The sequence below is a fragment of the Ctenopharyngodon idella genome, chromosome 24, assembly GCF_019924925.1.
Source record: "Ctenopharyngodon idella isolate HZGC_01 chromosome 24, HZGC01, whole genome shotgun sequence".
Lineage (NCBI taxonomy): Eukaryota > Metazoa > Chordata > Actinopteri > Cypriniformes > Xenocyprididae > Ctenopharyngodon > Ctenopharyngodon idella.
This window is the reverse complement of record NC_067243.1, coordinates 7523907-7539046: the sequence shown is the minus strand read 5'-3', so window position 1 is coordinate 7539046 and position 15140 is coordinate 7523907. Positions and strand designations below refer to the sequence as shown.

The window sequence follows — 15140 nt, the reverse complement described above, 5'->3', positions numbered from 1 at the left end:
TAATGATAAATTTATGATGATAATGATCATTAAGTTATTATTATTATTATTAATATTTAAGTCATTTTTATTTCGTTTTCATTTAATTTTAGTATTCATTTATTATTATTATTTAATATTTAAGTGTTATTTTTATTTTATTTAAAATATTTAAGTGTCATTTTTATTTAATTTTCATTTCATTTCAGTATTAATTTATTATTATTATTATTATTATTTAATATTTAAGTGTTAGTTTTATTTTATTTAAAATATTTAAGTGTCATTTTTATTTCATTTTCATTTAATTTTAGTATTAATTTATTATTATTATTATTATTATTATTTAATATTTAAGTGTTAGTTTTATTTATTTCATTTTATTTCATTTTAATATTTATTATTATTATTATTTCAAGTAATTTTTTTAAAGTTCATTTTTCATTTTATTTTATTATTCATTTAATGATAAATTTATGATGATAATGATCATTCAGTAATCATCATTATTATTAAATATTTTAATTATTTAATTTTCGTTTAATTTAATTTGAATATTAAATTATTATTATTACATTTGAAAGTTTTTTTCATTTTCATTTTATTTTAATAATAATTCAACGATAAAATTATTATTATTATTAAATATTTTAATTATTTTATTTAATCTTCATTTCATTTGAATATTAAGTTATTATTATTATTAATAATATTTAAGTGTTATTTTTATTTAATTTTCATTTAATTTGAATATTTATTATTATTATGTAATATTTTAAGTGTTATTTTTATTTAATTTTCATTTTAATTTATTATTAATTTAATGATACATTTATGAAGGTAATGATAATAATCATCATTATTATTAAATATTTTAATAATTTAATTTTTATTTTATTTTCATATTAATTTAATCATAAAATTATTATTATTACAATTATTATATTTCAGTAATTATTTTTATTTAATTTTTATTTAATTTAATAAGTTTATATTATTAATAAGAATACTATTCACTGTCAAATGTAAAATCTGCATCCCAAACCGTTCCAGAAGCTTGGCTATAAACGCAGCCATATTCTTTCAAACTAATAATAAACAACAAAAACAACCCCATCCAGGCGAAGGGTCACCTCATTAACTTCATGAAATGGTGTTCACATTTCCCGAGCCCTGAGGCCTGAGCAGCAGCAGCAGAAACACTGTCTGTCACTCTCATATCATTCATGTGGACATGAAATTGATCCCTCAAACCACCTGGATTAATTACAGCCTTCAGCACATTTTCAGACTGTCTGTAATTCTCTCTGACATAAAGGAAAGTGTTTATGGAAACATGAATTGTCTTTACCCCCAAAACACATACACAGTCAACTGTAATTCACACCTTTATGTTCCTTTAGACCTGCTGTGAAGAGAGTCAGAGTGTGCATGAATGAACTGTCAGGTTTGGTGAGCAGCACGTCTGGTAAATACAAAGCTGGAAAAAAGAAGGGCTGCCTCCAGCAAATCATCTGCAGATTTCGATTTTTCGATTTCAAATAAGTGTCTGCTTATTTATTTATTTACTTATTTACTATCTATATATAAGTTATAATGCAAAACAGTAGCAAACGGTTTATAATATTATCAGTGAACATGCAGCATATGGCCAGTAGATGGCAGTGCGGCAAAGAATTTAAATCGGTAGAGCGGCAACTGCCAAAACTTGAAGTTACGAAGTGGGCGGGGCGAAGTGTTGGAAAGTCGTTTTGGATTGGTCGGATGTGACATTCATAAGGGAAAACGAAGATGATTTATTACTCTTTTTTTTTTTTTTTTTTTTTGCATTACACCATATGAAAAGAAACAGGAAATACAATTTTAATAAAATAATTTCAAGGAAAATTATTGAAGTTAAAAAAGTGTGTTTTTAAAAAACATAAACATTTGCTACATGGCCGAAGTGGCAGCGTGCAGACAATATGTGAACAAATAATATTAATTCAATACACAAAAGATGCTCGAAATCATATTTTTATTCTCAGTTTTTGTGTATTAGAACTTTTTCCTTAGGAAAACGTAACAGAGGAGCGCCGCCATTATTGCAGTTGCACTTGCAGCCGCTGGCCAGCGGAGGGCAGCAACACACCATTAATCTCTCGTAACCAGTTTACACTCCAGCAGCGCTCCGTTGTATCAGATAACACAATAAAGCGCTTTATCGAGGCTTTTAACGCAATAAATTGCTTTTACTTATGCGGAGAGAATGATGATTAGGATGAAGTTTGGGATCTGGCTGGCAGGGCTGAGAGCGCATGACGGAGCCGTCCTGCTTCCTGTCGCCGCGTGATGACGTCAGCCGGCTTCGTGTATTGTTTTGACTCGGAATATTTTTCTCTCTAAAATTCCTGAAAAAATCGCGCGAAAAACACATTAAAGACGCACTTTTTCACCCGATTCCAGCTTCAGAACAACAGACAGGTGAGACAATTGGTGTCTGTCGGGTTTTGCATGATTCTAATGCATCTGTTAAATTCATCTTCTGTACCAACATTATATAAAGTACCGTGGCTGTACTATAGTAAAATGATGGTAATCAGATGGTAATGGTACTAAATGAATGCTATAACCATGTACAGTAGTACTTCAAATAATTATTACCAAGATTAACACCATGGTCCATGTCCCAAAAAACATAATTATATATATACATATATATATATATATATTATTCATTTTATATCTTGTGTGTGTGTGTGTGTGTGGTAATAAGAATGAAAATTATTTATAAATATTAATTATTTTATTTATATTTATATTTTACTTTTTTTTAAATATTTATATATTATATATATATCAGTTTCAATGTTTTTTATCATATATATGTATAATTTTTTATATCAGTTTCAATGTTTTTTATCATATATATGTATAATTTATTCATTTTATTTTATATCTTATGTATGTGTGTGTGTTTGTGTTAGTCGTAATAAGACTGAAAATGTATTAATATATAATATATGTTTACACATTTTGTTCTTTTATATATATGTATATTTATTTTATTTTTAAAAATATTTTTATATATGTATATGTTTGAATATTGTTAGTGAGTATAAGATTAATAATTAAAAAAAATATATATATTCACACACACACATATATATATATTTTATATATTCTATTTTATATATATATATATATATTAAAATTTTATACTTGATATTTTGAGTTTTTTTACAGTAGCTCTGAATTATTTTTAAATGCTGAGTTCAGTCATCTTCTCTTTTTACATTACTGCTATATGTGACACTAAAGGTCAGAGGTCATGGAGGAGCAGAGCGGGTCACCAGGGGGCAACACAGACAACAGCAGTCAGCGTAACGGAGAGGAGGTGAGCAGATCATGTGATCGCTGACCCCGGGCTGTCGTTGCGCAGGTCGAGCAGCGTTAATGAGTCATGTGAAATGGTGTTTTTGGCAGAAACCTCGCAGGAGCAGCTGGACCAAAGGCAGGAGGAGGAAGAAGCCACTGAAGGACAGCAACGCCCCCAAAGCCCCGTTAACAGGATATGTGCGCTTCATGAACGAGCGCCGCGAGCAGCTGAGGGCGGAAAGGCCAGACGTGCCTTTCCCAGAGATCACCAGGATGCTCGGGAACGAGTGGAGCAAACTGCCCCCAGAAGAGAAACAGGTGAGGACACACATAGTGCAGTAAACCTTAAAGAGCTTTTTTACATTTTCAACTTCCTTTAGTGTGTAATGTTGCTGTTTGAGCATGAAAAAGCTCTGCAAAGTTACAAATTCACTCTAAAAGGAAAAACTCCCTGAAACGCCTCCATTGTAGTCTTGAGTTTTCTTCTTTCAAACTCGTCACAACATATTTCTTATTTAAGTAATTCCCGCCCAAGGCATATGCAAAAAAGGGGCGGGGCCTGGTTGAGTTAGTAGTGTGTTGAAACTCGCAGTTAAGGTAACGGGTGTGACATTTCCGAAACACGCTCGAAATGTTCGACCAATCACAACACACTTGTCCAACCGACCAATCAGAGCACACTGCGCTTTTCAGAAGGAGGGGCTTCATAGAGACAAAAACTTGTAACTTCTTCCTGAGTCTCTCCATCAGTGTCGACTCCGGTTTGAACAATGTAAGGCTGAACATCGTTACTGAAAATCCTCATTTTGGCTGCGTGAGATTCTCCAGCTTTGTTGTTGTTGAGCAACTGAAGAGTGAGCTGTTAAAGCTCCGCCCTCTTCTGGAAAGGGGGCCGGAAGCAGCAGCTCATTCAAATAGGGGCAAATTTGACAAGCTATAATAAATGATCTGTGGGGTATTTTGAGCTGAAACTTCACAGACACATTCTGGGGACAGCAGAGACTTATATTACATCTTGTGAAAGGGGCATTATAGGTCATCTTTAATCAAGATTAAAACCTCTACAGAGACATCTAACATCGCTCTCTGTCTCGTTCTGTCTCAGCGGTATCTGGATGAAGCGGATAGAGATAAAGAGCGTTATATGAGGGAACTGGAGCAGTATCAGAAGACTGAAGCCTATAAACACTTCAGCAGGAAAGTGCAAGAGAAACAAAAAGGAAAGAGACACAGAGGAGGTACGAAATCCAAAATTAACTTTTGGCATTCCTGCAATGAAGTGACAGCCACAGCCAATCGGAACACATTTGATGTTTACTATAAAGCTATGTGGAGCAGGATTTTGGACCAGTGAGATTTCACAGTTGATGGTAAAACAAGAATAGAAATGAAGAGACTGACAAAATGTTGTGCATCACAAGTCACTTGTCCAAACTAAAATTCCTCTCTCTTGCTCTCGTCATCAGATGCTGGGCGGCAGGCACCTGGTGAATCCCTTCATGAGGTAAAATCTCAATGACAGGACCCACGTGGAATATGCACATATTGTTCATGTTATGGAACAGCTGGATTTAACAGAAAACTGTGGTTTTCAGACATGGAAAACTCTTTCATCAAAATCTGTTTTAAAATATTTAATATGCTGTTTTTATGTAATTATTTTTTATGGAATTATCCAATAATCAAACAAGACTGGAAAAGTAATGGCAATAAAATCCCAAACAGCCCTGGGAAAGTCAAGGAAAACTCTTTAGTCAACATCTGTTTTTATAGTCTTTTATTACTATTTCATTTGCTATTTTTATACAGTAAACTTATCCAATATTTAGAAAAGAATAGAAAAGTAATGGAATTTTTTATTTATTAAAAAGAAAATATAATAAAAATAATACTAAAATATTTAATTGGCTACAATTTTTATAAAGGAATTTTAATGAAATGATCAAGTAGTCAAAAACTACTGCAAAATGACTGGAAAAGCCACAGAAAATAATCAAATCTTGAACAGTCATTGGAAAGTCATGGAAAACTATACCTACTTTTTAATATATATATATTCCTATTTTTTTTTATAAAATATTTAATAGGCTAAACTCTACATCATTTTTGGATAATTTTATAGAGTTTAGCCTATTAAATATTTTTGGAAATATATATTATATAAAATAGGAAAAATATATTATAAATATAAATAAATTAAAAAAAAGGAATATATTTTTTTTATATATATATAAAATATTTAATAGGCTAAACTCTATATAATTTTATAGAGTTTAGCCTATTAAATATTTTTGGGAATATATATTATATAAAATAGGAAAAATATATTATAAATATAAATAAATAAAAAAAAGGAATATATTATATATATATATATTTTTTATATATATAAAATATTTAATAGGCTAAACTCTATATAATTTTTGGATAATTTTATAGAGTTTAGCCTATTAAATATTTTTGGAAATATATATTATATAAAATAGGAAAAATATATTATAAATATAAATAAATTAAAAAAAGGAATATATTATATATATATTTTTTTTTTTATATATATATATATAAAATATTTAATAGGCTAAACTCTATATAATTTTTGGATAATTTTATAGAGTTTAGCCTATTAAATATTTTTGGAAATATATATAAAAATAGGAAAAATATATTATAAATATATGTAAATATACATAAAAAAATAGGAATATATGTATGTTTCTAATTTTTTTTAATAACATATTTAGTAGGCTAAACTCTATAAAATTATCCAAAAATTACAAACAACTTGAAAATAGAAAGGTGTGGAAACCCTTATTTGATAAAATGTGTTAAATATGTTACTGGTAGCTGGAATATGACCAATGTAGCCAAAATATTTAATAAACTTGGAAAGGGTGAAGGACATGTAGATCATTTTGACAGCTATTGTGATTCTATTATGACAGTCTGAGCGCTCAATGTTCTGTCTGTCTCTCAGAAGGATCTGGAGATAAAGGATCGCTCTGTGTTTGATATTCCCATCTTCACTGAAGAGTTTCTCAATCACAGTAAAGGTGAGAGCAGAGTGCTGTTCAGTGTCTGTCTTTAAAGGTGCAGTAAGCGATTTCTGAGAAACACTGTTGGTATTTGAAATCAACCTAAATAAACACACCCCTCCCTTCATTGCTCCGCCCTTAAATAATACAAAATAGTGCTTCGCTTCAGCGAAACAGCAAAACCAGTCTTACTCACGTATGGAGCAGAAACAGCACAACCTCTGTGACTGTTTTCAGGCCTTCCCTCTTCACTCTCTCCAGCACTGGAAAGCTTTTCTAATATTAACACGAGTCATAAAGCTCTTGCCTGATCATAACCAGTGATATTCCTCTGACCTTTTCTCTTTTGTAATGTCTGTCTTTCTACAGTCTTTCTTCAAATCTCTCTCTTGCTCACTCTCTCTCCACTCCCCTCATGAGTGGACACGCCCCCTACTGCGGAGTGTGTTGTGCTGCTCCGTCCGATCCACTTTCAACAGTGTTTCTGAGAAATCGCTTACTGCACCATTAATGTGTACATCATGTTTCATTGAGCGTGTGTGTTTGTTATAGCGCGTGAGGCTGAAATGCGGCAGCTGAGAAAGACGAATATGGAATATGAGGAGCGTAACGCAGCTCTGCAGAAGCATGTGGAGAGCATGCGCTCCGCCGTGGAGCGTCTGGAAGGAGACGTGCTTCAGGAACGCACGCGAAACAGCCTCTTGCAGCAGCACCTGGACACCCTGCGCTCGGCCCTCACACACAGCTTCTCTACTGTCCCCCTGCCCGGTGAGACACTCACACACACACACACGACTGAACTCCCAGAGTTCACTGCAAAAACCTCCAGCCAGCTGGGTTCATTTAAAGGGTTAGTTCACCCAAAAATGAAAATTATCCCATGGTTTACTCACCCTCAAGCCATCCTAGCTGTATATAGATAGTCATCTTTTTTCAGACGAACACAATTGGAGATATATTTAAAAATATCCTTGCTCTCCAAAGATTTATAATTGCAGTGAATTTGAAGCCAAAAAAAGTGCATCCATCCATCTGAAAGCTAGTTATTTGAATTTATAAAGTTTTAAATATGGATATTTTTCTTAGAAAAACGCATCACCTCGCTTCAGAAGGCCTTTATTAACCCCCTGGAGCCGTATGGATTATTTTTTATAATGGATGAATGAATATTTTTGGACTTCACAAGCTGGCTCCCCATTCTCTACCGTTATAAAGCTTGGAAGAGCAAGGATATTTTTAAAAATATCTCTGATTGTGTTTGTCTGAAAGAAGATAGTCATATACACCTAGGATGGCTTGAGGATGAATAAATCATGGGATAATTTTAATTTTTGGGTGAACTATCCCTTTAAGCAGTCTGATTCATTTTAGTTCATTTAGTTCAATGATTAATTTGAGCCATGACGATGAAATCCTATAAAATTCAAGAAATATTTAGATAAATATTACCTTTCATTTTCATCATTACTCCAGTCTTCAGTCACATGATCCTTCAGAAATCATTCTAATATGGCGATTTAATGCTCAAGAAACGTGTTGAAAACATTTTTTGATGAATAGAAAGCTTAAAAAAACAGCATTTATTTGAAATAGAAATGTCTTTACTGTCACTAAATAAATATATTTTCAATTTAATTTTTTTTTAACTTGCTTTGTTTTATTTCTAAACAAGCTTATTTGAGCAAAGGATGTTTCAGCTGTTACCATTGTGTGAAAGAAACATTTCCTGACTGACTTTCCCATGTTCCTGCAGGCAGCGGAGAGACGCCCACACTCAATTCCATCGACTCCTACATGAAGAAGCTTCACAGCATCATCCTGTCGAGCCCACAGGAGCACCAGCACCTGATCAGCACCGTCAGGGACGTGGTCAACCGCCTCGACAGGTAGCTGCTCACCACAGTTTTTATGTGAATATGATTCACATGTGCGATAACACACTGCTCTGATTCACCTGCAGGTAATTGTGAGGCTCCGCCCTCTCACGCAGTAGCCCCTCCTACTATCCTGCAATGACCACGTTTTTTGTGTCAAGCAATTGCTCAGTTGTTTCCTATTTATTTTTTTACAATGCTGTTTTTATCTGCTAATTTTTATTTTTTTATTTAGCAGTTCATGCATTTCATTATTTTAGAAAGGTTGTGGTTTCATCTGCATGTATACATGTTATTTTGATTTTAAGCGGAATTTTATACTTGTAATTTCTTTCATATTATGTAAGAAGTAAGTGCGATGTTGTGTTCGTGTGAAGAGAGGCAGGTTCGTCTGCAGCTGGTGTCTTTGTGCTGGAGTTACTGAATTCCCTGTATGTTCTTGACATTTGAAGAATTCAATAAAGCAAATGTATGAAGACATTGATGAGTGTCTGATTCTCTCTCTCTCTCTCTCCTTCAGCTCATTTGCTAGATGGTTGCTATTAATTAATTAGATTTTGTTCCTTCTGGGATGGAGCGCTAGAGACAGCAGTGTTATAGTTCTCAGGACAGACAGTTTGCTGAACTTCAATGCTCCGGAAGGCTGGTACTGAACAGCTGTAACCCAGTTGGGCTTAAGCAGGTGTGAATTAATTGAAGGTTTTTATATTAATAAACCCAATGTCTGGGGTGAAAAATGGCGATTCTGGTGTTTTTATTCAATGGAAGACTGCAAGAGGGCTGTAAAAAAAGAGAAAATCTTCTGAAAAAAGTCAGTTTTAATTCAGGCTTTACAGTTACTATTTGGACTATTGATTTGATTAATGAAATGACATTCACACATTTGAAGCAGTGTTTTTAGTATCATTGAGATACTTATTAATATTTTGAATCAGTTTTTTTATATTTTTCATTTTAATTTTTGTCATTTTGTTGTGTGATTTTGTTATTTTTATTCGTTTTTATTCAGATTTTAGTTTTAGTTATTTTAGTGCATCAAGTTAAACTAAATTAACATTTGATGAAAGTGTAAAAATGTCATAGAAGTTTACTGTAAAACAAGTAAACTTCTTTTACACAAAATATATATTTTACAAAATAATTTTTAGTTGAAAATTGCTATAAAATCAAAGCCATATGTTCAAACAAGTTGTGATCCACATTGATTGATATCACAAAAACTGAAGTTGTTATGAGGTTTTGTTTAGGCTCAAACATAGACACCTATATTCCATTGAATTCCTTTGGTTGCATTCTCCTGTGACAAATTAATACGTTTCTGTCACAATATCACTTCTGTCACAAAACCGTCACCAAATATGGAAACTTGAGTCTCAGACCTTTCCGACAATATGTGTTTTGTCAAGTTTAGAATTTTTTTTTTAAAATAAAATTTGTAATATGAAACATGACACCGCCCACTAGGGGGAGGAGCCCGCTAGAAGGATTAAAGCAACCGTTTCCATGGTAAAGCAATGTCCGATTTCAAAATGGTTTTCTCAGGATGAATTTTGAGTTTTTAAGCTTTTGAATGATACCTAATTTATGATCATTACTAAAATATGAAAAACGCAATGAATAAAAGAGTGCCAAGTGTCTCGTCGTTTTTTTTGTTATTGTTGTTGTTTTGTATTTTATTTTATTTCAGTTAATGTTTTTTTTTATTTCAAGTAAAGAAACTGTTTTATGGTTTCAGTTTTAGTTTTAGGTATTAGGTAACTAAAATAACCCTGATTTGTAGGTGTGAATTTAGTGTCCAAATAATATTTGAGGCCTTGTAAATGCGCTTATATAGAGAGGAGATTGGCTGCAGCTGCACGGGACTCGGGGACATGTGTAATTTCCTTTCTGTTGTCGTGTCTATTTCCTGTCAGACAGCAGGACTTCCTGTCATCCGTCAGGAATGGAGTGTACAGCATCCATGGCACAGGAGGGTCAGATGACCTAACTTCCTTTTAAACCTTATATCCTTCACTGTGTAAAAAGGGAGGGAATTTTTTAAGGGATGGTTCACTCAAAAAATGAATATTGTCATCATTTACTCGACCTCATGGTGTTCAAAACTCATACTTTCTTATGTGGACCACAAATGACATTTTGAAGACATTTTTACATGTCCGATTGTGAACGGCTCATTCTTTTGAATTGGATTGTGTCAGTGATTCAATTATTCATAAAACCAGATTGAATGATTCATTTGTGAATCAGACTTATCGGGTTCTCAAGTTCAACTCACTGACTCACTGATTATCATTGAAAAAATGAAGTGACTTCAGAAGACTTTGAATATATTTGTAAGGACTACTTTTATGATATTTTATGGTGCTTTTTTTTAAAGCTTGAAAGCTCCAGTCCCTTTCATTGAAATTGCATGGAAAAAGAAAAACATGAATATAGTGTTTTTGTGTTCCACAGAAGAAAGAAAGTAATCCAAGTTTGGAACAACATGACATTGACTAGCTAAATGATGACAGAATTGCCATTTTTAGGTGAACTTTTCTTTTAAACTCTCATGTTTAAAGCATGGAATTGTTCCTCGTTCTCTCTCTTTTGCCCAAAGCAAAGACAGACGGCTGATCTGAGTCCTGCTGTTTGCGTTCAGGGATCCAGCTGGATGCAAGAACTCATTATCATATCATAAAATGAGACTCCCTTTGCCCTAGAGATGTTTTTCATTTCCCCAAATGGGAGAAACAACATATTAGAGAGATGAGGAGAGGAGAGGGGAGGAGGACAGGAGAGGAAAAGACGAGAGGAGAGGGCAGAGGAAGAGAAGAGGAGTGGAGAGAGGAGAGGAGCAGAGGAGAGGAAAGGAGATAAGAGAGGAGGAGAGGAGAGGAAGAGAGGGGAGGGGAAGGGAGGAGAGAGGAAGAGAGGAGATGAGAAGAGGAGAGAAGGAGAGGAGTGGAGAGGAGAGGAGAGGAAAGAGAAGGAGAGGAGGAGTGGAGAGAGGAGAGAGAAGAAGAGGAGAGAGGAGTGGAGGGGAGAGAGGAGGAGAGAAAAGGAGAGGAGAGGAGAGGAGAGGGGAGGGGAAGGGAGGAAAGAGGAAAAGAGGAGATGAGAGAGGAGGAGAGGAGAGGAGGAGTGGAGAGGGGAGGAGGAGAGGAGAGGAGAGAGAAGGAGAGGATAGAGGATTGGAGGGGAGAGAGGAGGAGAGAGCAGGAGAGGAGAAGAGGAGAGGAGAGGGGAAGGGAGTAGAGAGGAAGAGAGGAGATGAGAGAGGAGGAGTGGAGAGGAGAGTAGAGGAGAGGGGAGGGGAGGAGGAGAGCAGAGAGAAGGAGAGGAGGAAAGGAGAGGAGAGAGGAGTGGAGGGGAGAGAGGAGAGGATGAGAGGAGAGGACGAGAGGAGAGGGCAGAGGAGGAGGAGAGGAGGGGGGGAGAGAGGATGACAGGAGATGAGAGAGGAGGAAAGAGGAAGAGAGGAGGAGATGAGAGGAGGAGAGGAGAGAGAATGAGAGGAGAGTAGGAGAGGAGTGGAGAGGAGAGGAGAGGAGAGGGGAGGAGAGGAGAGAGAAGGAGAGGAAAGGAGAAAGGAGTGGAGGGGAGAGAGGAGGAGAGGAGAAAGAAGGAGGGGAGTGGAGGGGAGAGAGGAGAGAGAAGGAAAGGAGAGAGGAGAGGAGAGAGAAGGAAAGGAGAGAGGAGAAAGAAGGAAAGGAGAGAGGAGAGGAGAGAGAAGGAAAGGAGAGGAGAGAGGAGGAGAGGAGATGAGAGAGGAGGAGAGAGGAGGAGATGAGAGGAGGAGAGGAGAGTAGGAGAGGAGTGGAGAGGAGGAGAGAGCAGGGGAGAGAGGAGAGGGGAGGAGAGGAGGAGAGGAAAGAGAAGGAGAGGAAAGGAGAAAGGACTGGAGGGGTGAGAGGAGAGAGAAGGAGAGGAGGAGAGAGGAGTGGAATGGAGAGGGAAGAGGAGAAAGGAGGAAGAGAGGAGGAGAGGAGCTCCATCAGGATTAGGATGTGGCGTGTGTGAGTCATGAGATGTGGAGCTCATTTCCTGTCTCTTATACTGAATATCCACCCTGAACCCACAGACAATAGACTCACACAAACCAATAACCCACACACAATGAGCTCAGCAACACTTTCTCTGAATCAGCTTTGTCCTGTCATGAGGGAATAGGATTTTCCTGCATATCCGCGGCTGATGACGGTCTACTTCTGTCATTCTCATTCTTCAATATTCTGCCCTAAATATGGTTGCTGTATCATAGAGGGGAAAAAATGTCTCAAATTGCATTGAGATATTTCATGAAGAGCTATGGTCAGATATGGATTAGATTAATATTGTAGTGATGGTTTATGCATGAGTTTCAGCTGACGCAAATGAAAAAAAAAAGCTATCGGCTTTGAGGAATAATTCATGCCTTTCTTTCTTCTATGTGACACAAAAGAAGAATGTTATGCAGAATGTTCACACTCCCCTTTTTTTACAACAATGATATAGCAACCAGCAGCTGTCAAGCTCCATAATGGTCAAATAAGCACCGTAAAAATAGTAAAAACATGGAAAGCTTAATTTCATTTTTGATTGGTTTTGAATAGCAGCATTAGTTCTCAACAGAGATGCAATGAGATTACACTGAGGTTTCTAAAACAAAGATACTTTAAATGCTTCCATTGGGTTTCCATTACTGCAAATGTGTTTTCTGATGTTTTCCATAGACATTAAAACAACCCATAATACATTTTTCAAAAGACTGCAACGGTCAAATTAAGGCTGATAGCATTTTAAAAGATCTGTTGTGAAACTATTTAGATTTCACAGACTCATTCAGTCTCTGTAGGAGGATTCTAGGCCTCAGAAATACAGAATTTCTGAATCACATGGGTGTTCTCATACATTGTCATTGACTTCATAAGCATGTGCACTTCATTAACTGATGTCATTAAGTGAAAGAGATGACAACATGTGGTTTTACAGTCATCTTGTACTTTCCTATGTCTTAAAGTATTTAATCAATTATGCTTTACACTGTTTTACTATTTGTAGTAGGTGTATCTAGTGCAATGCTATAGAGTGCTAGTGACTATGTATGTTTGTTGGCTAAAACTTGTAAACAAGTTAGCATTTTAGCACTTTTTTTAAAATGGGTTTTTGGTTAAATGCCCAAAATAAGTTATATAAGGTTAACAAACTCATGATATTTTCATGTTTTATTCTACAACATAAAATACACAGTAACACCCTTATGATTTTTAAAAGCTAACAAGTTTTTTTTAGCTGCTAACAAGTTGCTAAATGGGACTACAGAGGTTATCTTGAGACATTAAATGTGATCACACTGAATAGGTAAATTCATCTACTTTTACAGCCTTATTGTGTTTATAATTGCACTCTTTTAAACTATTATAACCCAAACTTTCAGGGAAAATGTTCAATCAAATTGTGTGACCATGGTGTTAGCTAGTTTGTTTATAGCCTGCATTTAGCTGTTTACTTCTAGGCTTCAAAATTCATAAAAGTTATTGTTCATTTGTGCAGATTATGTTAATGAATAAAACACGAAACATACGTTTTTGTTGGTCACAGAGCTTATTTGCACTATAACCTAAAAGAAAATGTGTAAAAAAGAAAAAAAAAAAGAACAAGAAAAATGTACCATATATGTTGGCAATATAGGCTACTTTACAAAATAAAAGTGTGGCCCTGCTTTGTAAAATTGTGCCCCCTTAGCTTTCCAAAGTTGAGTAGAAGAAAAGTGGTGAAAATGTCACTTTGTGGGCGGGGTTAATAGTTTGCGCGCTAATGTTTCGCGGCAAAATTTACTTTATAGCAAGACAGATAGATATGTGCACGGTTTGTGGAAAGCTGGGCCTGTATTAATAAATTAAATGTTTTACCTAAGCATTTCTGAGAAAATCGCATGTTTAGATACTGTATCAATTGTGATAATATAGTTTCTAAGAAAAGGATTTCATAAATAATACCACAAGTCTCTCCTTATGATTTGAAACTTAAGTTTGTTTGTCTCAAAATAAAATACGGGTTCATTTAAGTCACTATTATTATTAATGTTCTTCCAGTCTCAAATAAAAATCACAACAAAACTGGCTGGGAGCAAAGCGCGTTTCCGACATTCCAACACGAAGTGCGCGTCCACAGCGCCCTGCCCTCTGCGCGTCCCCGTTCAGTAGGGCTCGAGCCGTTAACGGAGCGGCAGATCACGGACGTGTGATTACACATTTCTCCCCAACAAAATATCCATCAGAGCCCACGTTCAGTTTAACAACAGTTCCGCGATATTTGGATTACGATGGCGCACACGGGTTCGTGAGGAGAGCGTTGTCGTTCGCTGAAGGTAAGAGCAGAAAGTTCGTACGGAGTTTCACAGAAAGATCCACGCGGCGCTCCGCGAGACGCATCAGCTCGAGCGAATGGCGCATATTTAGACGCGAAACGCGAGAGACGCGTGACGAGGACGCGCAGCTGTGATTTTTCAACCAGTTTATTGTCGGTTTAACGAGTTGAACAATTCAGAAGGGCCATGAAACGTTTGTGCTGTGGTATTTAAACGGTTAAACTGAGTCATTACGCGTTTTATGTCTGATTGAGGTGTGTAACAGCTTCAGGAGTAATTATTGTGTGGAAAGGATAAAGTGTCATTCGTGCTAAATTATTTATGTGAGGAGATAAAGTCTCATTTTCTCTGGAAAGTCCATGAGGAAAAAACCTGACGCCGGTTCTGGAGAATTCCTCAGTGTTTCTGTCAGGATGCTGTTGTGTGTGTGTGTGTGTGTGTGTGTGATCAGTTTTAATATCAGCTTTCACTTTAGTAACTATAAAGAAAATATGTTTCAGAAACGTATATGTCATATATCTGTATGTTTTCAGTTGTCGATGTGATACAGGATTTTTACATTAT

General features: G+C 35.5%; 2 protein-coding genes across 5 annotated transcripts in view; both read left to right on the top strand.

The window, feature by feature from the left end:
* The first annotated feature begins 2105 nt into the window (after positions 1–2105).
* Positions 2106–8725, top strand: hmg20a (high mobility group 20A). Of its 3 annotated transcripts, none has more exons than XM_051885292.1 (9): positions 2106–2442; positions 3280–3355; positions 3445–3654; positions 4442–4574; positions 4803–4840; positions 6317–6389; positions 6924–7139; positions 8125–8257; positions 8332–8725. In XM_051885292.1, exons 2-9 carry the CDS (start codon positions 3290–3292, stop codon positions 8333–8335), a joined length of 873 nt encoding a protein of 290 aa, XP_051741252.1. In that variant the 5' UTR covers positions 2106–2442; positions 3280–3289; the 3' UTR covers positions 8336–8725. The 3 variants fall into 3 exon arrangements, with proteins under 3 accessions (XP_051741252.1, XP_051741250.1, XP_051741251.1); XM_051885291.1 differs by having other exon boundaries at positions 2111–2442; positions 6314–6389; XM_051885290.1 differs by having other exon boundaries at positions 2109–2442; positions 6314–6389; positions 8125–8725.
* Positions 8726–14349: 5624 nt separating this feature from the next.
* Positions 14350–15140, top strand: part of peak1 (pseudopodium-enriched atypical kinase 1) — a 42776-nt gene continuing 41985 nt past the window's right edge. The window contains exon 1 of one of the 2 annotated variants that reach the window (XM_051885281.1): positions 14350–14576. The gene's annotated coding sequence lies outside the window, so the exon portion shown is untranslated. The remainder of the gene's footprint in view (positions 14577–15140) is intronic. The other variant, XM_051885280.1, reaches the window with a different exon arrangement.